The sequence below is a fragment of the Aspergillus puulaauensis genome, chromosome 1 (genome assembly GCF_016861865.1).
Source record: "Aspergillus puulaauensis MK2 DNA, chromosome 1, nearly complete sequence".
NCBI lineage: Eukaryota > Fungi > Ascomycota > Eurotiomycetes > Eurotiales > Aspergillaceae > Aspergillus > Aspergillus puulaauensis.
The window spans coordinates 5,302,693-5,323,231 of NC_054857.1; the positions used below are offsets into that span (position 1 = coordinate 5,302,693).

The following is a 20,539-nucleotide window of genomic DNA, read 5'->3' on the forward strand; positions in this document are numbered from 1 at the left end:
TGGCCTCGTTGTATGAAGAATGGATATTATAGCCTGGATACTGCAAACCGCAGTATTTAGGAAAAGCTACTACTATATATTGGCTTACGGATGCATAGAATGAAATATGATGCGATCTTTGTCTTTTCTTTTAAGGTGCGGAATTGCTGCAGTACGGATATTCGTAGGGTATCTCAAAAAGGCTATAAAGGACGCTTCCTCCACGCGCAGAGTCAACAAATGTATATCTTATTTGGCCGGAGTCGAGGTCGACGTTGCCCCCGCATCTGCCGCAACACTCAACGAAGCCTCCAAATCATCTAGTCGTCTTGCCATATCATCAACTGGTACACAGGGAAATAGCGTCAGCGTTCGTTCTTCATACAGGTAGACGGGATAATCTGGACTAAACAGTAAAATAAGAAGGAAAAGGAAGAAATAACTCACACTTCCCAAACATATCCCTGGACACGGTATCGAATTTATGCTGCAGCTGGTCTATCAATTCATCCACAGCTTCGGTGAATTGGCCTTGGGCATCTGTGCTCTACATATTCAGAGAGAATTGTTAGTCTTCCGTATGTGTAATGAAAGCCAATGGATTATATTGACGAAGAGGCAGGGTCCCGAACCTGAGTCTTGTTTGTCGCAGGGGCGGAAGGGGAGAGGCTGTTGGTCTCCGCGGGGACGGATGCGTCGTTGGTGGACATTGTACGGAGTACCGGCTGAATTATATCACAGGGGTGGAGGGTCAATCAGAATTGAATTTCTTTCTAGGACCGTTGCGATAAATGTAGGAAAACGTTATATGAGAGCTCGCAGAAACACAGTACAGGCTCAAAGACAAATGGTTTAGCTGCAGGACCCGTACCTAAAGAACGGAAGCTCCGTATCGTATCGATAAGGCCAGCCACCTGGACATGGAGCAACAATATTCCGCATATGAAGCCACACTAACCCATTTTGCTTTAGTCCTTCCTTATCTTCCAACCTAACCATATCGGTACTAGCCCAATTCGCAGCTCAAAAAAAATTCCCGTAGATTGATGCGGCCCCGAGTCGTTGCAAGAGTTACTCTTTATATACACCCCGACTTTTCTTACCTTTGAGTCAATATGCCTAAGAGAAGCAAGCTGCTCCAGGCTCTTGATGAGCACAAGGGGAGGGATTATGACGCCGAAAAACAGAAAAAGCTGCTGAAGGCTGCGAAGAAGAGAAAGGGTGTGACGGGCGAAGAGGTTTGTTTTCCACTCTTGTTTGGTCGGCTTTGACACTCAATACTAATTGAATTTCTAAAGGAGGAACCGGCGAAAAATAAGAAAGCTGAAGAGGAGGAAGAAGAAGATGAAGAGGACGAAAGCATAGACGACGCTGAGGAGAACTCAGAAAGCGACGGCCCAGAACAAGATGGTGATGAAGAGGAGGAGGAGGAGGAGGAGGAGGAGGAAGAGGAAGAAGATATCCCACTCTCTGACCTCTCCGAAGACGAACGCGAAGATGTTATCCCCCACCAACGCCTCACGATCAACAACAGCTCCGCCCTCACAGCATCTACAAAGCGCATCTCATTCATCTCCCACCTAACGCCTTTCTCCGAACACAACTCAATTGTTTCAAAAGAAAACAACGAGGTTCCGGATGCCAACGACGACCTGAACCGTGAACTCGCATTCTACAAGACCGCGCAGTCTGCCGCTCTACGTGCGAGGAAGTTACTCAAGAAAGAAGGTATCTCGTTTACACGGCCTGGTGATTATTTTGCGGAGATGGTCAAGACGGACGAACACATGGGCAAGATTAAAAAGAAGCTCTATGATGAAGCCGCTGGAAAGAAGGCCTCCGCGGACGCAAGGAAGCAGAGAGATTTGAAGAAGTTTGGCAAGCAGGTGCAAGTCGCTAAGCTGCAACAGCGGGCCAAGGAGAAGAAGGAATCAATTGAAAAGGTCAATTCCTTGAAGAAGAGTATGTATTTCCTATCGCACTTATGGAGCCGGATGTCCAGTTACTGACCAACTACCCACAGAGCGGAAGGCAGACACATCCGGTGCCGACGGTGAGGGAGGCGAGCTCTTCGACGTCGCCGTCGAAGACGCAGTCCAAGAGACCCCTCGTAAGCGCGGGCGTAATGAGACCGGCGGACCCTCGATGAAGCGCCAAAAGAAGAACGAGAAATTCGGCTTCGGTGGTAAAAAGCGACATGCCAAGAGCGGTGATGCCATGTCTAGCGGAGATCTTCGTGGCTATTCGGTTAAGAAGATGAAGGGTGGTGCAGGTGGCCCTAAGCGCCCAGGGAAGAGTAAGCGGGCTGCTACGAGGGGACGTTCTTGATTGATTTAACCCCATTGCATGCATACATTTTATATGCGGGGAATCCTACTACTACTACTGTACAGTTACTTATCTTGCCTTCTGTTTGTTCCAATAAGGATACCGGAAGTAAGGATGTCTTGTGCGCGTTTGAGTTAAGGTTTCGAAAAGCAATTTGTTCCATGAAATAGCTAAGCTAGAGCTGTAGCTGTGGAATTGAGATATCTATAAAACCACGCTGTGCGTGCCATACTTCCGTGGCCGCTTTAATGCCAATATTCCTGGAAGAATAACGCCTCCAAAAGGTGAGTGAGGCGCATGTATTATCCAACTGCCCCGATATGAGTATAAAAAAAAAGACCGTTAACATCGTACAATATTGTTTTTCACCATTGGCTTTGGACCTTGGGCTGAGTGAAAAACAGTCCGTAAACCGGAGGAAAGCTCGTTAGACTGCATGAAGTGTGTAGAAGTAGAATAGCTCGTGTGAACTTGAACTATCCCACCTGCTCAGGTCTCGAGGGAACCTTTATCAGAGAACGGGGCACAATGCCACTGCTTGTCCGAGGGGGCAAGCTGAGGTGTTCGTGGTTAAGTAGAACCCCAGACCGCGCCACTCCTTTCGTTCATACTGGGCAAATGATATGCTGGACTGCTGGATGTGTTCAATTGCTGGAAAATGTATGCTTTGCGGCCCGCCCTAGGTTCCAATCTCATTATGCCTGCCGTTCATTTCACCATTTAGCGCTGCCAGTGCACCATCGAAAGCACCCATTCCTTGAATGCGATTGAGGAGGTTATCGACGCGAAGATTGATATTAAGCCTTTGTTCTGCAACAACTAGGTCAACCTTTGCCTTTGTGTCATCCGCATGTGCTAAAGAGTGATCTTGGACCATCTTCTTGCCGCGTTTCGAAGTACACTTCGTGATTATCTTGTCGCAACCGGGTACTTGGCATACCCACGTATCCCCTGAGGAATTGGCGTCATGAGAAGTTCCCGAGTCCGGGAACAGCTCGGCAGCTGAGACCGAAGTATTTCGGCTCCGGAGAGTTTCTTGCAGTGGTGTTCTTTCGACAACAGGAGTCGACTCAGAGTCTGATAGAATTGATCGAGTCCGTCGTTTTGCCCTAGTAGACAAGGGGTCCCGAACTAGGTCGTGGCCACGAACCTTGCTGGGTGTCTCGAACTCATCCATGGCATCTTGATTGTCATCGGAAAGTTCATAATCGGCTGCTGTGCTCCGAGTCCGCTTGCCGTTCCTCTTCGAGGCAATCTGGCTTTTCGGTCGTAGCACAGACTTACGGTGGCGGGGTCTCGGGTCGTCGTCACTGTCTTCGTCGGAAGAACCACCATCATCAGATAGGCGTGGCCGCAGCGGAGTGAATGCCACATTTTCCAATTTATTCTTTTTTGATGCGGCTTTCAATTCTTTATAAATGACCTTCTTGGACCAGTCGAATACGTTCGTCTTGGCTTCGTTCATGGATTCAAGGATGCCAGTAGCAGTTGATGACAAGAGATTTTGTGCATACTCTAGACCGTCAATCTCGAATCGGCCCATCAGAGTTGATGCAACAAGCTCAAGGTTCAACTGTCGCTTCGCGAGGTATCCTGCTTCTTTGAGATCAAGAATCACTTTATAAATGGCATCTGCCTGGGTCTTTGAGATGGCCGTCGGGTCCAGCGTCGGAGCAATGTCTTCCATTTCTTCATCTTCATCCACGCCTTCATCCTCATCATTATCTTCTTCTTCTGTCTCAGCCTCCTTTGCTTCCTTTTGAGCGCGAAGCTCCTCGAAATCCTCCTAGAAACCAACTTTAGAAGCGACCCTCAACAGCGCGGGTGAGCATGTAATAGAGACCACATACCGGAAACTTTTCACAAAGATGCGGGAAAATACTGGTCTCGGGCCAATTAACCTCCTCCTCGCCATTAATCATACGCGAGAGCAAAAAGTTATGATGCTTGTAGAAAACCTCGGCGGAATCGTCGCCGTCCTCGCAAATCCCATGCGTGTGGAGCACATACTCATCACACAAGTCCTCAAGACTCGGGTAATTCCACTTCTTCTTCCTTCTCGCACTCCTCCTCTTCGGCTTATTCCGATCGGTGAGGAAATATAGTAGATCGATTGCTTCGACGACGTCGTTGAACACGGCCCGGTACCCCTTTGCGGGGGAGATGGAGAACCAGCCAGCCTGCCCGGCAACCCAGATTCCGACTTCCCCATCATTGTGCTGCCCGTAGGCGAAGTGGCTCACATTATCGATTACGATGCGCTTTGTTAGGTAGTCCGGGTCGAGAACTATAGGCGGAAAAGAGATATGTTAGCTGTTTGTCTTCATAGATCGCGAGCGAGCGAGGCGCGGTTATAGTGCGTAAGTGTAATACAGACCTAGGGACTCCTGCTCCTCCTCTACCTCGTCCAGACAGCCCGTCACTTGGACGGGGTTCTCTGGTGTGGCCGTGAGAAGATTGGCATAACGCGACTTGCCAGGGACCAAGATTCTGACCTCGGACAAGCTGAATTCTTCCCAGTCGTTCTCGTCGACGAGAGACGGGTCTCTGGCGGCCAAGACGCTATCTTCTCGGGATGTCATGTCTCGGGAGGTTGCATGACGCCTTGATTGCTAACAGGAATTGACCAGGGATTACCTGGAGGCGTGTGAAAGGATGATGCAGTGGGAGATGGAGGGGATGAGGGGGAGTTGAGTGCGGGCAGTGTGAGGGTGATTGAGTTGATGACGATGGGGGTTTATCGTATATCTCGGGAATCTTGGTAATAGGGTGGTAAGGATCGGTAATTTACGCAGAGTTCAGCTCCTCTTGTGTAATTTACGGAGCTTTGATACCACCGCAATACTTTCTAGAGCTTCTACTATTTTATTTTATCTTTCCTCCCAACTCTGGATTGAAATTTTGAGGGGGTACTCAAAAATTATCCTCGTGTCATTGGCGCTTTAATTTGTTTTGAGTGCTTTCGTCATCAGCCTCGTTCAGCTATATTCACCCAAAAAAAAACATTTCTCCCGCAGCCGATGGGCCTCCGTCAAGGATTGAAGCTGTTTCGCACCACCATGTCCGGAGAAAAGATCTACGAGGGCGTCTTCGGTACGTTCACCGTATAGAAAATCCCTTCTGCGCTCAACAACTAACTAACAGAACTAGCCGTCCACAAGCCGCAAGGCGTCACCTCCGCCGACGTAATCCGCAAACTACAGCACCACTTCAACCCGTCCGACGTCTTCAAACCCTGGCTCGAGACCGAGCGCGCGCGACGCAATCGCGAAAGCAACTTCCAGCGCAAACGCCGTCGTAGCCAGCGCCTTGACGTTAAGATTGGACATGGAGGAACCCTCGACCCCCTCGCAACCGGAGTCCTCGTTACGGGCGTTGGCAAAGGAACGAAATTCCTCAATGACTTCCTAGGATGCACAAAGACGTACGAGACGGTTGTCCTCTTTGGCGCAGAGACGGATTCATATGATCAATTGGGAAAGATTGTTCGCCGGGGCCCGTATGAGCATATTACTCGTGAGGCTGTGGAAAAGGCGCTCGAGCAATTCCGGGGGAAGATTATGCAGCACCCGCCTATTTTCTCGGCGCTTAAGGTTCAGGGCAAGAAGTTATATGAGTATGCGCGGGAGGGGAAAGTACCACCGATCGAAATCCAGTCTAGGCCCGTAGAGGTGCTTGATATGAGAGTTCTCGAATGGTATGAGCCTGGAACGCATGAGTATAAATGGCCCGAGGAAGAGGCCCCTGCAGATGAGAAGGCTGTTGCGGAGAAATTGCTGGAGAAGGACGATTCTTTGCCTATTGCTCCAGCAGCGGACGATGCTAATACGTCGTCCAAACGCAAGTCCCCTCCAGCAGAAAGCCCCAAAGACCCTGAAACCGATCCTACGAAGAAACAGAAGGTATCCGATGAGGGTGGTGCCGCACCAGCCGCGTCCGAGAAAACCACTGCGCCAGAAGCGACGGAGGAAAAGCCCACAGAAACATCGATAGAAACACAACCTGAAACTTCCGAACCATCGAAGGCTCAACCACAGCCACCTGCGGTGAAGATTACCATGACCGTCACTTCCGGCTTTTACGTTCGCTCTTTAGCACACGATCTTGGCAAGGCTCTGGGTAGCTGTGGCCTTATGAGCGCGCTTGTGCGATCCCGCCAAGCGGACTTTAACTTGGAGCCGGAGAGGATACTAGAGTATAAGGATCTCGATGCCGGGGAGGAAGTCTGGGGTCCAAAGGTTAAGAAGTTCCTGGATGAGTGGGAACAAAAGAGAGCTGCCGAAGAAGGCTCCAATTGAGAACTGTAATTATACGGAAATCTCACGACTTCCCATAGACGCTTGATCCTTGTGAATAAGCGAAGATAATCAGGATGTATCATTCTCTAGATGCTTTCTATTATCTGAAAGCATACGAACTACAAATACAAGTTAAAGCCTGCATGCAATACTAGATATAGATGGGTAAATCAGTAATACCTGCCCAATGCACATTTAAGAAAACACAGCATACAAAAATTGGAAGGCCCCTTAAACAAGGAACGGAGAAGATCTAATTGTGCTCAGCCATCAGTGCGAAAACACGTAAGAGAGATGGTCTAAAAAAAGACTGCTATGTAGCAAGTCAGGCTCGAGGCCCATACATCTGGCCAAAAAAATGACGGAGAAAGAAAAAAGAAAAAAATCTGAAGATTGAAAGGTAATTGACGCTCCAGATGCAGTATCAGGAATGAAAATAGTCGGTCGAATGGACAAAAGGAAAATCGTTTTGATAGGGTATACCGCTGGAAAACATGCATGATAACAGGGAAAGAAATCAAGACGACCCGGGGGCATTTGGACTGTAAAGTGAGTGAAATAGATACATGAAAGTATGTAATTTTAGGTCGAAAGAAATGTAAATGGATGCTATGATGGTGAAAGGAACTATTTTGACACGAGTTGTTGATGGGTACCATGGGCATCGACAAGAGCTGTCTCTAGTTAGTTTTATTCCGCCGGTATAGCGTTGGAAGGTTTCATATGGTAACTTACTTTGGAGAACAAACGCTTGCCCTTGCCTAGACTCACAGGCACATTGAAGAGTGCTTCCGTCGAGGAAGTCCAGCAAGATACTATTGGAAAGTTCTTCCCGTTCTTCGTCAGGTATGCAGGGCGTTTTAAATTCAGTCAAGTGGTATCGCTTGACCAAGTTGCGGTTACTCGAGTCCATATTTCCAGGTGTCAAAACGATATAGCCTTGACTGTCAATTCGGATGAACCGTCGTTTCCAGAGCAGCGTGTCGGGGAATTGGACATTGAGCTCGCCGATGTCGACAGGGGCAGAAGGCTCAGTGGTCTTGGAACGGTCATCTACAGACGGCATATTGTCCTCCTCCTTGAGCGCCGGGCTTTTTGAACCGACGGTGCTTCTCCGTGAGGGTGAGGTTATCGATGACATACGGCGAATGAGTCTGGAAGCACGGGATTCCTTCTTCTCTTCGGGTGAAGACGCTGATGTCTCACTTGGGGACTTTGACAGGAAATATCCGTCATTTCTAGACGACATGGATAACCTACTCTCTGAACGAGGCATTGTGCCTGCAGGTGGTTTTGCTGAGCTCGTAGAAGAGATAGACATGCTACGCGGTTCAGTCTGGTTCGGAGTAGCCTCTGGCGTCGGATCCCGTGATGCAGGCTCATCCGGTGTACCGTGCTCAACGGTTAACGGGCTAGCTTGTAGGTTGAGGGCGCGGGGTTCCGTGCTCGCATTCGAGTCGTTCGCTGGAGCGAATGGGTCGCGGATTATGCGTGCAGTAACAGACACAGAGTTTGTGGGACGTTCGGCACTGGTGCTAGCCCTCGAGTCGGGACGTCTCAAACTGGCAGTTCGGGAGAAGGGCTCAGGTGCGTAGGATGAATGCCGGGATAATGACGCCTCCGAGTTACCGGTCCCATATGATACGGATGCTCGCTTGCGAGCAGCTCCAAAGGAGGCTGCGGTTGGGGTAGATAAATTCGGGGGAGTTGCCGCACCCTCGCGGTTTCCTGAAAACTGCTCCAAAGCTTTGATGCGCTTAGAGATACCAGAAGAAACATTGATCTTCTTGGCCACCAAAACGGGGCTTGTCGGGTCCTCGGTCTGTGAGAATGGACTCGAAACTGACCTGGCGGTAGCAAAAGCAGGTGCATTGGCATACTGAGTTCCAATAGCACTTGGGTTTGAAACCGCACGCGAAGTTCGCCATGCATCAGATCCAAGGTGATCGCTCCCACCGTTTGAGTAGCCTGGAGAAAGCGGAGTTTTTCCCACCGAGATGGGCTTTGCCTCCTCCACTGTAGCACTTTTCAGTTCTTCCATGAAGGAATCATCGGAGAGAAGGTGGTCGTCATCCGAATAATCGGGCGTCGGAACTTGTATAGGCTCTAGGACAGGTTTGGACTTGTCCTTACGCGTTGTTGAGTTCTGTTGTTCCTCGCTTACAGGCTCAGACGATGGTGCATTCTGCAGCTCGGCGAGGTTCGATGGGGTTATCGTCGAAGTGTCGGTGACGGCTTCCGACCGCGCCTCGGACTCCGGGGAATGTGACGAAAGGAGTGACGGGGATTTGACGGGTTCAGGTGCTTCGGCGGCAGTGTCTAGTTCGTTTTCGTTTGTAACAATCGTCTCTTTCTCGACTGGCGGGGCAGTTGCGATAATTTCTTCTTCCTCTCTTGCCTTTTCAGGATTGTCTTCAGGTGGGACGTCAACAACGGCGCTAGGCGAACCGGTGCCGCACTTAATTTCATTTCCAGTGGACCCAGTTGAGTCTTCTTGAACAGGGACTGTTTCAGGCTCTGAAGGAGGGGTTTCTGCTTTTAGATTCTCGTCGAGGTTAGCTGGTTCAGAGTCCGCCGGTGAATAGGTAGTGCTCGGCAGTGTGTAATCAGACTGATCATTGACGGTTTCTACAACTGGCTCTTCCTTAGAAATTTCCGAATGGACGTTTTCATGGTCTTCAACTTGAGAAGGGTCAACAGGTTCACGTTCAATGGTGACAGGCTGCTTGGTTTCAGGTTGCACGTTGGGTGGTGGACTCTTGCTGTCATGTTCCGATATGCTGGATAACCTTTGACGTCCCTTGTCGTACGTCGGTTTCTCGGAGTGCAATCCAATATTCTCTTTATCGTCGTTCAAGTCTCGTGTTGTATGGCTCGTTTCGTTACTAGTTTCCTTTTTCTGCTTCGCTTCATGTGCCCTCTTCTGCATTTGAGACTTGCGGAGCTGCAGTGCCTTCATCAGTCGCTCCTTCTCGTTAGAGGTCGTGGATGTAGAAAGAGCACTAAGTGACTTGGCACCAGGAGAAAGTTGAGGTCTTGAGATCGGCATAGATGATGGGGGAACCAGAAGAGGGGGCACTGGTGGTACCCTAGCGGTACTTGCGGATGTGGTTACGACAGGATTCCCCTGAGAACGGGGACGTGTGAGGGGAGGATTGGATTTGCGAAATGGAGAAGCCCGAATGCCGGAGGGCAGGGAGGCGACTGGACGCTGTTCAACGCTACGAGCGGCCGTTCCCGCTGTACGGGGGCGTCCGCTCCCATCCACTGAAGGCCGCGGTCCTAGCTTCACCTTGGGCTTAAATCCGGCTGCGCGCTCGAGTTCTTGCAAGGATGGCCTGGCCGATTGCGTGGACTGACGGGATTCGGAGGGCGCGAGGGATAAATCATCACGAAGATTCCTTGAGGAAGTCGGCCGTTCCGAGTGATAACCCGCAGAGACAGGGGTTGGAAATCCGTTGATTTGGGCAGAATCGGGGCTCGTTGGTGTGGATATATCGTCATTGGGTGCTTGCGGCGCAGCTGAAGCTACTGAAGGGGGTACAACCGTGGCTTCTGACACTTGACTGAAAGACCTCTGCCGGGCATCCTGGGATTTGACCTGGGTTGGTGCCGTCGTATCTTTGATTGGAGATTCTTCTGCGTCTTCCGTAATTTCCATCAGTCTCCGACGACGGAGGGAACTCGAAGAGGAGGTGATAGAACCTGAGGCGGTATGTAGCAGACATGCAGAAGAAAGGGCGCTTTCCGTCAATTCGGTGGGTTGCGATAATGAAAAGACCGTATCATGAGGGGAGAATTTGTCTAAGACCGATTGGAATTGAACGGTGGTTCGGGCTATAGATTGCAAAAAAAAAAAAAAAAAAAGAGAGATACGTTAGCAGTGTAAAGCGGTGCCTCGAAAGGGGGCAAGCAAACCTCGTACGAGTCGGGATAGGTCTTCAGGTAGATAGCTGAGTATGACCTTCCTCCGACGATATTGTAGAAAGCCATAGAGCGGAGAGCATTCCTCGTAGTTTTCGATCGCATTTCGCACGTCAGGAACACCTCCTGTCCCCCGCTCATGAAGGGCCACCTCATCCCTTGATACATAGCGTAGAAGAAACCTAACAAGAAATGATATGCGTTAGAAGTCTCTGATGGAGGACTGAAGGCTTGAGTAAAACACGTACCATCCTCCTGCTTCAGTGAGAGCAATCTGGTGGGCTTCAACGACGGGAGGACTGTCTAAGCCATTGAGAGACATGACGGGAGCCGCATTAGGCTGAGGGAGATCCCGAGTGTAACACCTGGACGGGTGCTGTTGTTGTACAAGGAAAAGAGGGGGAGGGGACTTGGGAGGAGATCGGGGAGGAGTCAGGGACGGGAACAGGCGCAAGGGAAAACGAGCGACAAAATGGAAAGGAGACAGAAAAGAGAGATCTTCCACCCCAGGTTAGGAATTTGCAATGAGGTCCAGGATGGCTTCTGGATAGAAACCTCGAGGAGCCAGAGCGACCGTGACAGTCACGAACCTCAGGAGTTCAGGGGCTTGTTAGTGGCCGGTTCGCAGCCTCCACTTTGGGTGCGAACTGAACGTGCAGTCTAGTCCCAGTGGTTCCTGGATCCTGAGCTGCCCAAGTCTGAAACGCATGGACTCTCAATCGTGACTGGCTCTTCGCTAATCTCAATCTTGGATCGGAGACTCGAATATGGGGACGGATTACCAGACGATGAAGCTTCCCAACACGGTCGGCGAATTGCTGGGGCACCACTGCTCCTGTTTTATTGTTTTGTTGATGGAAGGGATTTGGAAGGGGCTGCTATTATTGACTGCAACCTGGCTCTTAACAATGCGATTGATCATCTCTATTGGGCATCTCTCAGCCGAGACTTTCCATCTCCATCTCATCTCGATCCTTCGAAATCGATGTGACACTTTTGGCCCTTGGGCCACGGCCCATCATCATCAGCCCAGTGCCCACGCTAGCGTTTCACATGTAGCACGGCGGCGCCGAATTCTGCAAACTGAGATGATGATGGGCAGCGCTTGGTCCCAGCTATTTATGCTAGACAGATTTGCCTGGACTGTCACCTGTTGCACAATTGGCATCATTCTAGAAGCCTGCTTTGGTGCTAACCCGATTGGATGTTTACAGTCTTCACAAATATGTGGACTGCAGAGGGCCGTACAGGTAAATTGCTGTGAGACTCGATCGCGATACGGAGTAATCGATACAATCGAATATCGCTGGACTCCGCCCCGCCAAAAGACTCGGAGAGCCCCGATGCGGGGGCAATGGGTGACCTCAAGATCTATTATATCTACAATGTATCTACACTGTCGACAACCTAGTCTACCTACCTTCAGCTTCAGAGAATAACTAATCTACTACTACATCCCTAAACAGCAATGCCACCTACACTCCCGCCCGCGTCCTCCCTGAAGGAGCTGCCACAGGAGCAACAATTCCAAGCTCTAGACACCCTCTTCGAATCCTCACCAGAGCTTCACACCCTCATGGCCCCGGTCCTCGCCAACCAAACTTTCTCATCCTACACAAGCTTAATCGACGCAGTCGGTGGTCGGATGTCAGCCCTCTCGGCTGCAAATTCACCGACCGACAGAGACATTCTTGTAGGGATTCTCGGGTCGCATCCCCGCTTGGGACAGCCGAAGACAGCCGCCGCTGGTGCTGGCGGCGCAGAGCATCTGAGCGAACTGAGCAAGAAAGAGCAGGCGAATTTGAATACGGGCGCAGAGGAACAAGCGGAGAAATTGCGCGCGCTGAATGCTGAATATGAAGAGAAGTTTCCGGGGCTGCGCTTTGTGTATGTGATCTTGGTACTATTGTTACAAGGGCCTTTTATTATTCGGTGCTAATTGTTCTACTATATGGAAACAGGACGTTCGTGAATAAGCGGAGTAGGGATGTGATCATGGAGGAAATGCGCCAGAGGATTGATCGGGGCGATTCTGAAAAAGAGATCGAGGAGGTCATCCAGGTGAGTCATTTATACTTTCCCAGACGGCGCAGAGACTTTCTTATCTCGTGGCAGGCCATGTGTGATATCGCCAAAAGTCGGGCCGGGGAGTTGGTATAGTAGAGCAGGAGACCCTGACAGGCACGCTTGGACGGGAGCGACTCGAGCGAGCCGCCGGAGCTGAGCTGACAAACTCCACGAGTCTGACAGCCGACAGGGTTTGGGCGCTCTTCCCGCCCTTGAAAGGCGGAAATGCAAACCCTGAAATTCTACGGGGTTGTAGTAGTTGTATGAACGGCTAGTATTGTACGCACTCGGGGCATCTCGAGTGTGCTTGACATACTTGTATTGTACTGTATGTAGATGTTGTGGCGATGAAATCATACCCGTTCTATCCGCCGCAGGTCCAGACTTTCACTGCCTTCAGTCGGCAAACCACCTCGCGCTTTTCACTAAAATGAGGCAAGAGCCGGCAAAACCGAGGGCCTAATCAGACATGACAGCGTATCTCCTAGCATTGTCTCCGTCAATGAAATGAAAAACCTGTTCTCCGGGCCCGGGCTGAGATAGTACCCCTACTAAGTCAAGTACCACCAAACTAATAATTAATCGCTCCGCGCTCGATCCGCGCTCCTTCAATCCCCTCTCTTTCCTCCACCTTTCCTCTTCCCATACCGTCGCATTTCACCCTCCTGCCCATCGCATATGGGATGAACAGAAACTATGGCGCAGGCGGAGGCTCTGAGAGGAAGAGGAGACGGTCCAGGGTCTTCGCTCCCGGCGATCGTCACCAGTGACCCCTCGGGTTCAATCAACGACCACAACTTCGCCGACGAATCCAGTCCGCTCACTCCCGTGCAGTCTGGACTCCCGCGATCCTCTCGGTCTTTTCCAATTGGTATGTTCTTATCACGAGACGCGCATATCTGACATGTCCAACACTTCACCTCGTGTCCTGAGCTTTCCGAAAGTCCCGGTGATTTTGCGCAAAGACGATCATTCGCTGATAGTTGCTTGCTTTTTCTTCTGTACTAGGATCCGCAGCGTCCGATCTTGCTTCTGGTTCGAGTGGAAATTTGCATGATGCGAGAAGAAACTCGCGCCCAGCGCCAGCATATGGCTCTGGCTCCAATCTTGCTGGCAGGAATTCTACATCCTCCCCAACCGTCTTCGAGAGCGCCGACTCCAGTGCGATCGACCCGTTGTCCCAGGTAAGGTCATCCCCGAGCTTTTCTGCAATATGTAAGCACTAGAGGCTGATTGTATTGTCTTGCAACCAAATACAGCACATTATCAAACGCACCAATACTCAAAAATCAATCCCCCTCAAGCTACTTGGAAGGGCACCTTACGAGGCTGAAGCTGGCGGGCTAGACAAGTATAGCCCAGTCGACCAGGGTCCGAACCGCGCTGATCAAGCGCCTCAAAAGCCCGTTAAAGAAAAGAAGTATGTTTAGCCGGCTGCTGTAAGAGCGGAGTCATGAATGCCCTTTTCCGAACTGCCCATATATCCTTTGATCCACCCTCACTTAGATTTTGTTTACGCTCTTTTCTACATTGTTTCCTTTCGTCATATTGCACTGTCAGAACCGAGCTGACTGCGCTATAGAAAAGGTGTTTCCTTTTTGAGTCGTATCATCCCTGGCAAAAAGAAAGAGACATTCTCCGATGAAGAGGATAATGTATCTGAAATGGGTAATGCCCGCACCGATGTTTCTGCCACTGCGCAACCGATAGGCTTCGTTCCCAGGTTTCCACCGCCCCCAAAGTATGCTCGAGTTAAGGCGCATTATAAAAAGGAAAGAACATTCAATCGGCTATTCCAAGCCCAGGAATTAGAAGGCCTTGATAGCCCCGCCCCAGCCAACGAAGATGAGCGCCCCGGAACTGCGGGTACGCAAAGCAGCAAAACTACCGGGAAAGCTATATGGGCCTTGATGTTCTCGAAGGATGGCAAATATCTCGCAGCTGCGGGCCAGGACCGAAAAGTTCGAGTCTGGGCAGTTATTGCCTCGCCAGAAGACAGAGAATCGAGTGAATCCGAAGGCGAGGACGACGAACGGCTAAAAGCACCAGTTTTCAAGCAGACGCCGGTCCAGGTGTACGATAACCATGCCGGTAGTATCCTGGATTTGAGCTGGAGCAAGGTATGTCAATCTGAGTTCATCTTCTTGTACGAACTGACCGATCTTAGAACAACTTCCTACTCTCCTCGTCTATGGACAAAACTGTCCGGTTGTGGCATGTATCCCGGCCGGAATGTCTGTGTTGCTTCAAGCACAGCGATTTCGTGACGTCAATCCAATTTCATCCACGCGATGATCGTTTCTTCCTTGCAGGATCTCTCGACATGAAGCTTCGTCTGTGGAGTATCCCGGACAAGAGTGTGGCTTTTACTGTGACTGTGCCCGACATGATCACATCAGTCTCATTCACACCAGATGGACGATACTCAATGGCAGGATGTCTGAACGGATTGTTAAATATATACGAAACTGATGGATTAAAACCCGCGGGGAACATCCATGTGCGCTCCGCACGGGGCCGCAATGCCAAGGGCAGTAAGATCACCGGAATCGATTCGATGGTTTTGCCACGCGATGACCCGGAAGGCGCCGTGAAGCTTCTCATAACGAGTAACGATTCTCGCATTCGTCTGTATGATTTCCGTGACCGGACCTTGGAAGCTAAATTTCGTGGCAACGAGAACACTTGCAGTCAGATCCGGGCCACCTTCAGTGACGATGGGAAGCATGTAATATGTGGCAGCGAGGATCGTAGAGCCTATGTTTGGCCTACGGGACCTGTTGAAAAAGATGCCGACAAGCGAGCCTTCGAAGTTCTTGATACTCAGTCAGCAATGGTTACAGCGGCAGTAATGGCACCGAACTCGACGAAGCAAGTTCTGGGGTTTTCAGAGGATCCAATATACGATCTTTGCAATCCGCCGCCGGTAAGCCTCGAGAGCAAAAGCAATAAAGAAAATGGTCGACAAAGCCGCATCTCAACGGCCAGTAAGCTGGCCCAAGAATCACCAGGTTTCCGTTCGCGCTCAACGCACCCCGACGGAAATATCATCATCGCGGCCGATTATTCGGGAAAGATAAAAATCTTCCGGCAGGACTGCGCGCATAACAAACGCAGATACGATAGCTGGGATACCCACTCGACGATCTCCCGCCGGCTCCTACGCCGGACCAACTCCGCGCGACAGAGCATTGCCTCATCTATCGGCAAGGAGTCTTCGCACAAGACGCCTTCAGAACGGATCATTTCGTGGCGTAATTCTGTCATCGGGCATGACAACACAAATAATAAAGGCCACCGATCACCCAGAACCCGAAGCACATCACCACAAAAGCCCGTACAAGGCTTGTCACGAACTTCTAGCCCAGGGCGAGGATCATCAGGCGCTCGAGGTGAATCACGCTCAGGATTTACCACATCTCCACCACCGTCAGCATACAAGTCTTCATTTGACAGCCCGCGAGCGAGCTTTGCCGAGAGGCGCAAGCGCAACGTGGAGAAACCGGAACAGGACGACCCTCATCGACGCTCTATCCCACAGTCAGCGGCCGCGATTATCAACAAGGGAAACAATAAGGATAATCCACTCTGGCTACAAGGTGACCAGAGTTATTCCTTCTACAACAGGATCACTCAAGACGCGCTGGCCGTACACCGGAACTCCCCTGGTCTCCTGGACCCAAGTCCAAAGCCCAACGGGGAGCGAAGGTCCACTCGAGGAAGCATACTAAGCAGCGAATATGGGTCGTCCAACCCCTCCGATAACGAGAACGAGAACGATGTTCTTAGATGCGAGGGCTGCTGGGGGACGAACTTCAAAGCAACCAGGGGTCGAAACGGCAAGCAACGCTTGATATGTGTGCGGTGTTCTCGACCACTCCCCACATCCCTTGAAGAGTAATACTGCACTACCCCTCTTGTTTTCCCCTTTTCCTTTTTTCTTTTTGGTTCCCCTTGGATATCAGTACATATTGGGGTTGGTTCATGAAGATGCGTTGGCGTCAAATGTAGCATTTTTGGACATGATTCGGGTTTTTTGAACACACATCACGACTGTATTTAACAATGTATAGTAGTAACGAACGTGGATGAGAGAAGACAATGAACATTTATTATTTATGAAATTGACTGGTGCCTAATTCACCAACGCCACAGCCGCATTGGCACTGGTTAGGGAAGGAGCGCAGGGGTTGTCCCGGTTGGGTTGGCAGTTTCCAGGTTTGGGCGGTTCGAAGTGCCACGAAACAAGTTACACGGAAATCAGACCACTCTCACTTTAATTGTAGCGATTGTAGTGCTGGGCTTGCCAAGCTAAGAAATATTCAACCAGCATGTGAGAAATTCCAGGTATCTAGATGTCCGGCTGATTCCGTACAGTTACATTGAATTGGATCTTTATTAGTGTGCTATTCTTCACATGGCTCCTTCTGAAATATCATTATTTAAAGAGCCGTATTTCAAATAACTTGTCATTTAACTGTTACGAGGGTGATATTAAAGCAGGTGATGGCTTTCTAACAGTGCTATTTTATGCGTATACTTTGGCCGGTTTCTACTAATACAGTTAAGGCAGCATCACCGCCAAGCCCGCTAAACTCACAACGCTAGGTACGTTATCGATTCACCACCACCACCACAAGTACCAGATAAACGCCTTTGACCTTTCCTCACCTCAGCTCAATAAATTTCCAATCCTATCTCACCGAGTGCAATTTCACATTCAGCTTTTAAGCAGTCAAGAAGAGACCACGAAAAAATGCCTTCAGGCCCCTACCTCCCAACCTCCGCGGCCTACCTCAAGGAATCCTCCCTCCTCCTACAAGCATACCCAGACTCAGTACGTTCTAATTGAGTACAGACAACTCAGACCAATCCTTGAAACAAATGAATTCAATCTAACCAACTGCTCCCAGACGCGGATAACAACAAAATACACCTTCCCCAAGACCAACTCCAACAAATCGCAACCTCAACAAACGTCAACACAAGAAAAGGCACCCCTCGCAACCCTCGTCCTAAAAACATACAACCCCGAAGCCGGGATATGCCTGAAATACCACACGAATAAAGCCGCAGAGGTCGGACGGTTGATTACGGCACTGGGATTACTAGCTGGCGGGGCGGACCTTGCGACGTTGGATTCGGGCGTTGCAAATGTGACTGGGGCAGGCGGCGATGTTGAGATGGGTGGTGTTGAGGAGGGACTGACTGCGACTACGGGCACGGCTACGACAAATGCAGGAGCTGGAGCTGGAGCGGGTGGGAAAGGCAAGTCGAAGAAGAAGGGGAAGGGCAAGAAATGAATGTGACTGGAAGTCGAAAAGGAAATGCGGCATGGAGACTACGTATTATACTGCAATGGATTCCAGAGGCTATCACGCAGGGTTGTCCAGTGGCAGCGCGTTTTGCCCACTTGGCTTGGGAGAAATCGTAATTACTACGCGAGTCCATCCGAGTCCACCAGGGCCGATGAAGCGTTGGAGGGTCTTCACGCTGGCGACAGCGACCATTTAGGTGTACTCTACATAGGCCCAACAAGAGTTTAGATATCCAATGTACACTTGATATACTATTCCTTGTACTAAATACATGCCGCATCCCATAGTATGGGACGAGACAATTTATACATTAAACAAAAGAAATCCGCCTATAAGAACGCCGAACCCATGCGTATCCTTCAATAATCATCAATCAATGAAACAAGCAGAACCAAAAAAAAATTAGCAGGGAGAGGGGTATAATGTTGTTGCGCTTTTTAGAAGTCCTCGTCAAAGGACAGGCCGTTACCGCTGGCGGCCTTAGCCTCCTCCTGCTTGGGGTCCTTCTTGGTGCTTGCCATGACACCGGCCTTCTGGTAGTCACCGACACGCTTCTCGAAGAAGTTGGTCTTACCAGCCAGAGAGATGGTCTCCATGAAGTCGAAGGGGTTGGTGGCGTTGAAGTACTTCTTGTTACCAAGAGCAACAAGGAGGCGGTCAGCAACAAACTCAATGTACTGACACATGAGGTTGGAGTTCATTCCCAAGAGCGCGCAGGGAAGAGCATCCGTGAGGAACTCCTTCTCGATAGAAACAGCCTCAACGATGATGTCCTCGACGACCTGGTTGGATGGACGCCAGTTCAGGTGAGAGAACAGCAAGCACGCAAAGTCGGTATGGAGACCCTCGTCACGAGAGATGAGCTCGTTAGAGAAAGTGAGACCGGGCATCAAGCCACGCTTCTTCAGCCAGAAGATAGAGGCAAACGAGCCGGAGAAGAAGATACCCTCAACGGCAGCGAATGCAACCAGACGTTGGGCGAATGTAGATTCCTGGTCCTGGATCCACCTAATAGCCCAGTCGGCCTTCTTGCGAATGCAGGGAACTTTTACATGTCAGCGCAGTCAACAGCAAGGGCATATTTGGGGGCATACTAGTATCAATGGCATCAAAGAGGTATGTGCGCTGCTTGGGCTCCTTGATGTAAGTGTCAATCAAGAGCGAGTAGGTCTCAGCGTGAATGTTCTCAATCATGATCTGGAAACCGTAGAAGCAGCGGGCCTCGGGAATCTGAACTTCTCCACTGAATCGCTCCAGCAGGTTCTCGTTGACAATGCCATCGGAAGCGGCAAAGAAAGCCAAGACACGCGAGATGAAGAAGCGTTCATCATCAGTCAGGCGGTTGTTCCAGTCGTGAAGGTCCTTCGAGAGATCGATTTCCTCAGCGGTCCAGAAGGAGGCCTCGGCCTTCTTGTACATTTGCCAGATCTGTATATCGCGACGCGTCGTGTTAGTGGGCAACATTCACAAGGTGGTAGGGGAAAAATTCCACTTTACGCGTGACGCGTAGCAGGGCGCGCTCACCTCATGGTACTTGATAGGGAACAAGACAAAGCGGTGGGGGTTCTCTTGGAGCAGAGGCTCATTGGCCTCAATTTCTCTAATTTTGAGCTGGGCCTTCGAAGGCCCAACAGGCTTCTCTGCAACGGGCATGGTGGTGGCGTCGACGACAGGGTCGGACGCGGGCGCGTTCTCCTTGTCCGCGGCTTCGAAGTTGAGTTTCTTGACAGGAGAGTCGTTCATCTTGAGGTTCTCGAGAGAGGTAGCAGCCTATTCAAAGCAATTGTTAGCTGCTTTCGATCCCAGAGACGCGTCAACGCGACGGGATAGCCGGCATACCTGTTTGGAGGGAGTGAGCTGCGCAGACATTGTAAAATAAAAAGGAGCTCCAGTTCTTGAGGGATGAGATAGAGAGAAGAGAACCGGGAGACAGCAGAGTCGGGTGAAGCTAATGATGGGGTGAAGGGAAAGCAGATGGGGGGAGAAAGCTGGGAGATCTGAATTTAAATAGGAAGGAAGAGGTCGCGTCCGCGGGTTGTCGTACGCCTGATCACGTGCCAGCTACGGATTTTGCTATGATACACCCCGACGCGTGAGGGCACTTCACGACGCGCTCTTGTCAGACCACCTCCCCGTTGATTTGGTCCGGTTTCGCAATCTCCACTGTATCTGCGGTGCCGCTTGTCTACTATTGGCCCTAAATAAAATGATATGTACGTCGCGACGCAGGTGTTAATCTTATCAGATCAGATAATGAGATCTCGACCATCGCGCGGTGTGATGAAATCAGCTGCTGTTCTGCTTGGACTTTTATTTCTGCAAGTCAAAATAACATTAATATAGCACAAACCGCGCGTCAATACCTTACTCGTAAGCTGGCACCAGGAGTGGTACTGTGTACATGACTACATTGCCCGTTTGTCGCGCGATTCTCCCGCCACTCCCTCCTTGCCGACAAAGAATTGCCCAATACGTACCCACTAGTAATCCCCATAAAGCTGAAAATCTAATTCTTATGAATCATCGAGTAAGCTGGCAGATCGACCCAGGGGAATGATCCTTGTTTAATGTTTATACGCTCCTTGCTGGCGAGTCGCGATCCTCATCCTGGTACCTGATTTGTAG

General features: G+C 50.3%; 9 protein-coding genes across 9 annotated transcripts; 5 read left to right on the forward strand and 4 right to left on the reverse strand.

Annotated features, from left to right (window-relative positions):
• Positions 1-228: 228 nt before the first annotated feature.
• APUU_12089A (heat shock factor-binding 1 family protein) lies at positions 229-689 on the reverse strand (the record flags this gene model as incomplete). The annotated part of the gene is made up of 3 exons (XM_041698251.1): positions 229-323; positions 427-526; positions 612-689. 3 exons carry the CDS (start codon positions 687-689, stop codon positions 229-231), a joined length of 273 nt encoding a protein of 90 aa, XP_041551455.1.
• A 405-nt stretch (positions 690-1,094) lies between these two features.
• EBP2 (EBP2 family rRNA-processing protein) lies at positions 1,095-2,307 on the forward strand (the record flags this gene model as incomplete). The annotated part of the gene is made up of 3 exons (XM_041698253.1): positions 1,095-1,217; positions 1,278-1,941; positions 2,003-2,307. 3 exons carry the CDS (start codon positions 1,095-1,097, stop codon positions 2,305-2,307), a joined length of 1,092 nt encoding a protein of 363 aa, XP_041551456.1.
• A 679-nt stretch (positions 2,308-2,986) lies between these two features.
• APUU_12091A (uncharacterized protein) lies at positions 2,987-4,889 on the reverse strand (the record flags this gene model as incomplete). The annotated part of the gene is made up of 3 exons (XM_041698254.1): positions 2,987-4,093; positions 4,158-4,594; positions 4,685-4,889. 3 exons carry the CDS (start codon positions 4,887-4,889, stop codon positions 2,987-2,989), a joined length of 1,749 nt encoding a protein of 582 aa, XP_041551457.1.
• Positions 4,890-5,327: 438 nt separating this feature from the next.
• On the forward strand, positions 5,328-6,605 carry APUU_12092S (pseudouridine synthase PUS4; the record flags this gene model as incomplete). The annotated part of the gene is made up of 2 exons (XM_041698255.1): positions 5,328-5,400; positions 5,458-6,605. 2 exons carry the CDS (start codon positions 5,328-5,330, stop codon positions 6,603-6,605), a joined length of 1,221 nt encoding a protein of 406 aa, XP_041551458.1.
• A 627-nt stretch (positions 6,606-7,232) lies between these two features.
• Positions 7,233-10,851, reverse strand: APUU_12093A (putative GPI-anchored cell surface glycoprotein; the record flags this gene model as incomplete). The annotated part of the gene is made up of 5 exons (XM_041698256.1): positions 7,233-7,279; positions 7,341-10,244; positions 10,311-10,442; positions 10,524-10,711; positions 10,778-10,851. The coding sequence occupies 5 exons, from the start codon at positions 10,849-10,851 to the stop codon at positions 7,233-7,235; spliced, it is 3,345 nt and encodes a 1,114-aa protein (XP_041551459.1).
• Positions 10,852-11,997: 1,146 nt separating this feature from the next.
• APUU_12094S (2-oxo-4-hydroxy-4-carboxy-5-ureidoimidazoline decarboxylase) lies at positions 11,998-12,689 on the forward strand (the record flags this gene model as incomplete). The annotated part of the gene is made up of 3 exons (XM_041698257.1): positions 11,998-12,416; positions 12,491-12,590; positions 12,645-12,689. The coding sequence occupies 3 exons, from the start codon at positions 11,998-12,000 to the stop codon at positions 12,687-12,689; spliced, it is 564 nt and encodes a 187-aa protein (XP_041551460.1).
• Positions 12,690-13,292: 603 nt separating this feature from the next.
• On the forward strand, positions 13,293-16,497 carry APUU_12095S (uncharacterized protein; the record flags this gene model as incomplete). Its single annotated transcript, XM_041698258.1, has 5 exons — positions 13,293-13,467; positions 13,605-13,780; positions 13,856-14,016; positions 14,179-14,716; positions 14,764-16,497. The coding sequence occupies 5 exons, from the start codon at positions 13,293-13,295 to the stop codon at positions 16,495-16,497; spliced, it is 2,784 nt and encodes a 927-aa protein (XP_041551461.1).
• An 855-nt stretch (positions 16,498-17,352) lies between these two features.
• Positions 17,353-17,899, forward strand: APUU_12096S (SRP9/SRP21 family protein; the record flags this gene model as incomplete). Its single annotated transcript, XM_041698259.1, has 2 exons — positions 17,353-17,433; positions 17,510-17,899. The coding sequence occupies 2 exons, from the start codon at positions 17,353-17,355 to the stop codon at positions 17,897-17,899; spliced, it is 471 nt and encodes a 156-aa protein (XP_041551462.1).
• Positions 17,900-18,351: 452 nt separating this feature from the next.
• On the reverse strand, positions 18,352-19,783 carry RNR2 (ribonucleotide-diphosphate reductase subunit RNR2; the record flags this gene model as incomplete). Its single annotated transcript, XM_041698260.1, has 4 exons — positions 18,352-18,959; positions 19,009-19,342; positions 19,439-19,684; positions 19,754-19,783. 4 exons carry the CDS (start codon positions 19,781-19,783, stop codon positions 18,352-18,354), a joined length of 1,218 nt encoding a protein of 405 aa, XP_041551463.1.
• Between the last annotated feature and the right edge of the window lie 756 nt (positions 19,784-20,539).